We start from the raw sequence: 7,490 nt of genomic DNA, 5'->3' as shown, positions 1-7,490 counted from the left end.
GTCCCAATGCCGGGGCCAGGGATTATTAATTTATTAGCCAAAACAAATAAAAACAATGCACATACTGTGCCGCCCGACCACTGGGCTTTTGAATGAGCGGTACAGTACTGTACCACCCGTCCAGAGAGGGTTAATATACTCATTTCTCATATATAGTGGAACATGTTTAGAAAGAAACAAATCTGTTTTAGTGGTAGCACATTTCAAATACATTGTAAATAAGTTTGCATCAACTATTGCTACATTATGTGTAAATAACATAACTTCCAAAAACAACTTTTGCAGATTCTCATTTCCAGCATTTATCTAATTTTCATAATTTTGATGAGAAATAAAAAGGTGCTGGTTGGGTTTGTCACTTTTTCTCATGGAATAGATAGTTGTTATTGATTTTGTTTGCTAATTCATTGTACTTCTTTTCATTATCTGATACCTTAAAACTACTTCATTGTTTTAAATAAAGATATTGTATTATATTAAGTGTAAAAGGAGAAGTATAAACATGGCTGAGGGCAATATCCAATGTTACATTCAGAAGTTTAAGAGTAGCCATAAACTAATTTAGAATATAGGATTGAAGACTCAAGTGGTTTATGTTTATCAAATGCTTAAGTGTATCTTGGGTTTGGTTTTCTCTTTAAGTCAGAAGACTTTAGCCCACACTCTCCTCGCCCCTTCTTCCCACCTTGCCGATTAGGTCTGTTACAGTCACTCATCTGTCTTGTATCCAGAGAGAAAAGTGATTATGATCAGTTAAAAGATATGTAAGGGGTAGGGAAATTATTGCTAACATTCTGTTGGTTACTATAGTTCAGGTATTAATCCTGTAACTTCGGCTTTTTATGCAGAGTGCATGGTCATTAGTTATCCCTCTGTGGAGTGCTTATAGGCACCTGACCCTTTCTCACCTATTGACCCATGGTTTGTGGTGACCTTTTTGTGTAATGCATGATTTCCTGTTTTTTTTTTCCATATTGTAAGGTCTATATTAGCCATTTGATAGGCTATGTCAAGGATGTAATAGACTGATATATGTTGTATGATCTCCATGTTATTAATGATGTGATATACACTCTGTGTTAATCCATTGGTTGCGGTATTAAATAAATGTTTGTGCAGTAGGATGGCTGGTTTACATGTCTGGCAAGGTGCCATCCGCATCTATGACCAACTCTGCCTTTGCAGCAAATCATGCCATCCTCTGCCAATGGGTTAAGGAAATATGTGGTATCTTGGCATGGCAAAAACATGCTTATGATGTAGTAGCATGATTCTTATTTCTATGAATATTTGTTTTTCTTTTTTATTTACAAAATGTAGAAGAGAGGAATTTGACCTGGATTAACCCACTCACGACGGGGGCATTCTAGCCTTGAATGTCACAATGCCGGGGCTTTCGAACGCTTAGGCCTAAATCAATTAAATGGCTGGCACAATACTGTGCCGCCCGGCCACTGGGCTTTTGAATAAGCGGTACAGTACTGTACCACCCGTCCAGAGAGGGTTAACATTGCTTCAGAATATGTTAATGGTCAAAGCAAGTATGTTAACAAAGAGGCACTCCATACTGAGAAGATTTATCAGGATCCTCTTCCTCATACCATAAACAAAGCAGACCTTGCACCACCTATATTGGTCACTATCTGTTCTCTTCTTCTGATGTGTTGGCCTGCCCTTGAGATGGCACTCTGGTATTTTTCTAGGGGATAGGATTTACTCCTGGTATGTTGGCCATAGAATCTGAAGTGCCTATGCATGTATATAATCATTATTATTATTATTAACCTACAATGGTAAAAATACACTTTGAGCAAAGAAAGTACAATCTGTCACTGCACCTTTCACAGCATGGGCAACTTACCACCTGTTGCTAAGGCCATTTATATTATGACATGACACGATACACATCCCTCCTGGATGAATGGCTGCTGATGCCTTGACATGTACACTTTGCCACCTTCAGTCATCAGGTTAATTTAAGAATGTAAGTAAGTGGTATGATAGTCTAAAAATATAAGAAGTGTACAATGAAAAATGCTGAGGATTATTTGCTGTTTCAAATAAGAATATAGACCAAGAGTATTACTTGTGACTCATTGCATAATTTGGTTTATGATATTCTATGAATTCTTGATAGATAAACCAAAAGAAACTATTTCATGCATCATTGTCAACAATGTTGAATTATGCCATGTTATCAATAAAGTTGATAAAGAATCAATGTATTATAAAATCTATATTAAATCGCCTGAGTTTTTGTGTCATAAACTGCCCATCAGTGAAATCAAAAATTATGTTAAAATTATAAATGAACTATGTTATAATTTACATGTTCAGCAGTTTGTGTTAAGGATTATCAGTAGATTATTTTGAGGATGAAGCAAAAAGTGTTATAACAGCTAGAGAAAGGTAACCCAGGAATGATTTGAAAGAAAGCAACATAAAACAAGCTGATCATAGGAAGCAGTGGGAATTTTTATATGCTAAAGAGAAGGATAATTATCCCAGAAACTTATATCAATGTGTTGACAGCTTGCACTAACATAATGATACTAAAAAGATTTTAATTGACATTCTATATCAATATATACAACATGACATTCATGTTGATATAGAATTTTGTATATTCAAACTATTGCATTAATTTTTCCTTTCATGATTTTATCTCTTATTATGTGCACATGACTATGTAATTTAAGTGAGAGAAACTGTCCATAATATCCTGTAATAGACAATTAATGGATACTTGAAATAACAACTGCAGAAGAAAGGGTAAATTGACTGAAGTTTTTAAAGTATCATCATGATATTGCTAACAATATATTTAGAATTCAAGGTCCAATCATGTTTAAATATCTTTAACATAATTTGAGGTTAGAGACGCTTCATTAAGGGTGACACTAATAAAATTTATCAACATTTGTGATATGATTAACCCATTCACATCAAGGTATATATTTACCTAATGGTGTTCTCAGCGGCAAGAAAACAAGGTTGTACAAATATATGTCTCACCGCACTGAGCCTCTCAAAGTGCTCTTCATCAGTATGTTTTTACAATTTTTGACTAGTCAAGAAAAATAATTATGTACAAATGATACTACAATGTGTATATACAAACATAACTATGTAAAATGTTTATACACAGGGAGAGACCATGACATGAGAAGGTTCTAATTGCATGATATCACATCATCTGGTGTGAATGGGTTAACTAGATTTTGTAACTTTATTGTGCAGACATGCAGTGGCTGTTAATCTATTTATTTATTTCCCTTCAATACACGTACACTTATATTAATGATGCATGTACTTATGATGATGCTGTTTGTAACCTTTAGATTCATTTACATTATGCCTACTGGTATTTAGATCATAAGTTTATGTATTTCCAGCACAAATATATATATATATATATATATATATATATATATATATATATATATATATATACATATATACATATTTATATTTATATTTATATATATGAATTAATTCCAGGACATATTCTTGATATTTTGAAAATAGCTAGTCACAGGTACATACCAAGTTTATTTTTATCTTTATTATTTTAATGCCTTTTTTTTTGCACGATACAAAATTGAAAATCGTGCATCATCATTATTTCCTGACTAATGTAGTATTATAATCACATGATACTTGACTGAGGACATGCAAACATTTCTTTTTAAACTTTAATCATACATATGGCAAATATTTTGGATTACTTTGATTTGATATGGATAACTGACTGAAAATATCTGTAGCACCAATTTAAAGCATAAGTTTAAAGGAAGAAGAAAAAAATGATTAAATATTCACTTTTATTAACATACTTTTGATGGTAGAATATTACTGCATGTAAGTAGGATCTATATAGTATATATTACACATATACATGTTGCACACATTAGTGAAGCAAAGAATCAAAATAAAGATTATGCAAGTAGGAGAAATGTGATATTTAAATGGAAGAAATCACTATCTCTTGGCATAATAGTAGTTGTATAGGAATCACTGGCTGATGTTGTCTTCTGGGACTTGCTTTAATGATGAGATTGAAGAATTACAATATCCCAAAAGGTGGTGATAAAAAATTGCCTTTCTATATTTGATGGTGATGATCACTGCAGTCATGAACATGGTTTGAAAAGGAATGGTTATTAGTTGTTGAGATTAAATTCTTTAACATCCTTGTAGTTTGAGAAAGATGTGATGTCCTTTTCAAAGTTTTGCAGATTTACCCATGAGATAGTGCATCCACTTAAAAACAAAAAAACAAAACCAGAGAGATAAACCAACATAATTTAATAATCAGTTTAATTAAGAACACATATTTGGTCTCTGGGACAATTTGGGTTAAAAGAAAACCAAAAAGTACATCCTTAATTGTCAGAAAGCGTTGAATTTTAGAGTAATCTGTAACATGACTGTAGCATTTTATAAGTTGAAAAGCAAAAGCACAGAAAACTATTTTACTCTTCAACCAAATATGCTTGATCTAGAAAGTATTTAATGACTTGATGAAGAGACCACATGTATTCTTAACAAACCTTCAGTAGGGCTGAGAGAAACAAACATGGAGTATGTTACACGTTCAAAAAAGAAGTGACTCAAACTATTGGAGACAGTTTCTCAAAAGTGACTCTTTTCCCCAAGATGAAATAATTCCTTGGTTATCTTGTCTTCATTAGTTTGTTACAGTTCTCAAGCAGTTCCAGTGGTTGTCATTGTTTTCTTAACATTAGTTTATTGTGGTATGTCAGCTACTGTGTTTTCCTATTTTGGTTATGCCTGACTTACAACTCTAAATACGGACCGAGGTTTATGACTACAGCATGTCCTGTAGAGATTATACTCAGTCTCAGTATAAAAGAAACGACTTAAGGTGTATCAGCTGATACAAGTGTATAAAATATACATAGATATCACATTAAATGACTTCCATAGCATAAAAGAAATAGCAGTCCATATTCTAAAACATGAGTTTAAGAGGCTATTATCTCCTTGAAATATAGCCATTGGCTCATTTCTCCCCAATAAGTGGAGTAAAAGGTGTCCAATAGCAGGTTCATGTGCTACACACACATACTAATTTCTGTAGTTTGCTGATATCACAATAAAGCTTTAACGGGGGGATTACTCTACACTCTTTGGAAGAAGGTGCTATTAATAAGCAAATAACCATTCAACATGTACAGTCTTCATTCTACTTGGCTCAATACCTTAAAACTGTAGCCATAGTAGAATGTCAGACTTCTACACATAAAGTGGGTATAAACCTACATGGATAAGGCTCTAGAACAGTTACATAATTTATTTCTACCCTTTCAGTATTCTTCAATCCCTCTTGTAATTACATTATTAGAACAAAAAGGCTGGAAAAGTATGTACCTAGTATTTATACCTTTGTGTATATAAATTATGAAAATGTATCAGTGTGTACAGTTGCCCACATTTATTTAGGAGAGTAAATCATTTTTGTGTTAGACTTACAATGAGACACAGAAAGAAAAAGATTCCAAAATTCTGCAATATGCTTCTTGTTTTCAGATATCACATGTGACAAGCATGAGAGAAATTTGTATGACGAGATCCTTACCACACTCTCTGCAAAGGTGCAGAATTGTGAAGGATGGCTCAAAGTAACTGTCAATGGCAATGAATTCCTTTGAACAAAGACAGACAACCAACCAGTAATGATTTATAAATAATGTACAGTAATTACACGTTTGATAAAAGAGGTATGTCTGAAAATCATTTGCTCAGTGACAGCTTCTCTTAAGAAAAGTTATTGTTTTGAATTTCAAAGTAGTTGATAAATCAGCTGTGTGAATCCTTGGCACTTTGAGATAAACTATTTTAAATTGAGCTTCAAATAAATGACAATGTATTATTACAAGCTCAGATGATTCTTATCTTTTCCTCTGTTTCATTGCAAAGATCTTGAAATTTTGGTAACACTCTATACTACATGAAAATATACATGGTATTCCAGAACTTGCGTTTATACTGTAGTATTCTTAAAGTTCAACATATAAAAGTGGCACTGAAACATCACACAGAGTGGTCATCACTTTGTGACAAAAATACATAAGGACACTGTTCTTGACCTTGAAATGTTTATTTTCAAATATGTGAACTCAGGACTGGTCATTTCCAACATGCATTCAAACGTTGCGACTCAATCAGAAAAGCTGTGCTTTGTGGGAAACATTTTTCTCCCTGGTATGTGGAAAAAATTTCATATATATATTTCTGAATATACTGTATACAACATACTACCTAAGCACCACTTAACTAATTGCATCACATACATTTGATTTGATCATTCTTATTTTTATATTCCACATTAAATAGGTTTAATTAATCTCTTGTAGAGTTCTCAGTCTCACTCCTCTGCAATTAGTAACTGCAAAGCTGAAACTCTTTGCACGAAAATTTAGCCTGTTTCATCCATTTCTTCACTATCATATTTCAATACACACAATGAAAATTTCATTCTCACAATTTTGGTGTACTGTTTATTCTGCAGTCAATTACAAAAATATTGTCCCATTTTTGCTATTTTGCTATAATATAATAATTCCCGCTCAAACACTATACAATGCGATTCCTTAGCATTTTTTCTGTACAGGATATATATAAATTTATATATAATCTCTTATAAGTTCAAATATTTCTTAAGCTCTTCTGACTGATGACTTTTAGACATTCAAATCTGCCATCATTTTTCTAAAGTCAGATAATGTGTTGTAATCAGGGTCATCATCATTGGAATCATTGCGATTCTGATCATCAGAGGTGAAAGTTGGATTATATCGGCTCAATGACAGTGGGCATGGCAGCAGCTCGGGCATGACAGAGTGATGGGTGATCAGAGCTGTCAGGGTATTAAACTCCTTTGTAAAGCCCTGAAAGAAGGAAAGATGTTTTGTCAGTAAAACAGTTATGTTTTAAGTTCCATTATTGATGCTATGCAATGCTTGTCAATTTCATTTTTTTATTTGCTCTTTTTATCATGATACATAAAAGTTATCTAATAGATTCTCAGAAAGCATCCATACCTTGATTTTGTATCCCTTATTTGTCTTTACAATCAAATAGTGTGCAATTCCGGATACAGTGAAGTCCCGTGGCACTCTTAGACTCAGTGCATAGCAACCAGGTTTACTGGTAGACTCTCTAACCATGAAGGCTCCAACTGGCTCCTGACTCAGTACTTCCAAGGCAATTTCTCTGCAAAAAGCAAACAGTATTAGAGAATAACATCATCATATGTACAAAAATATGAAAATAAATAAGTTGGCATAATCACATTAATATATAATAGATTGTAGAGAAAGAAAAGAAAAGAAAAAATATATATATCATTATCTTCTAAAATTATAAATCATTCCTTTAACCAATATCAAGAATATATTGTCCCAGCCAAACATAGAGGTGTGGTAAAATATATGATTAGATCAATCTGAATAAACTTACAATTC

The 7,490-nt window shown here is 32.9% G+C and overlaps 1 protein-coding gene across 3 annotated transcripts in view; it reads right to left on the bottom strand.

Annotated features, from left to right (window-relative positions):
* Positions 1–3,810: 3,810 nt before the first annotated feature.
* The window catches only part of LOC122265141 (EGFR adapter protein), a 56,545-nt gene continuing 52,865 nt past the window's right edge, over positions 3,811–7,490 (bottom strand). For 2 of the 3 annotated variants that reach the window (XM_043034280.2, XM_043034283.2), the window contains 3 exons: positions 7,486–7,490; positions 7,068–7,239; positions 3,811–6,914 (listed from right to left, as the gene is read on the bottom strand). The exon at positions 7,486–7,490 is cut by the window's right edge and continues 211 nt beyond it. In XM_043034280.2, the coding sequence (XP_042890214.1) occupies positions 6,708–6,914; positions 7,068–7,239; positions 7,486–7,490 (384 nt within the window). In that variant the 3' untranslated portion in view covers positions 3,811–6,707. The remainder of the gene's footprint in view (positions 6,915–7,067; positions 7,240–7,485) is intronic. The other variant, XM_043034281.2, reaches the window with a different exon arrangement.

The sequence above is a fragment of the Penaeus japonicus genome, unplaced genomic scaffold (genome assembly GCF_977035675.1).
Source record: "Penaeus japonicus unplaced genomic scaffold, GWHDUDI00000001_assembly GWHDUDI00000008, whole genome shotgun sequence".
In the NCBI taxonomy this organism is placed as follows: domain Eukaryota; kingdom Metazoa; phylum Arthropoda; class Malacostraca; order Decapoda; family Penaeidae; genus Penaeus; species Penaeus japonicus.
The sequence above is the reverse complement of the archived record's forward strand: the minus strand, read 5'-3'. Positions and strand labels throughout refer to the sequence as shown.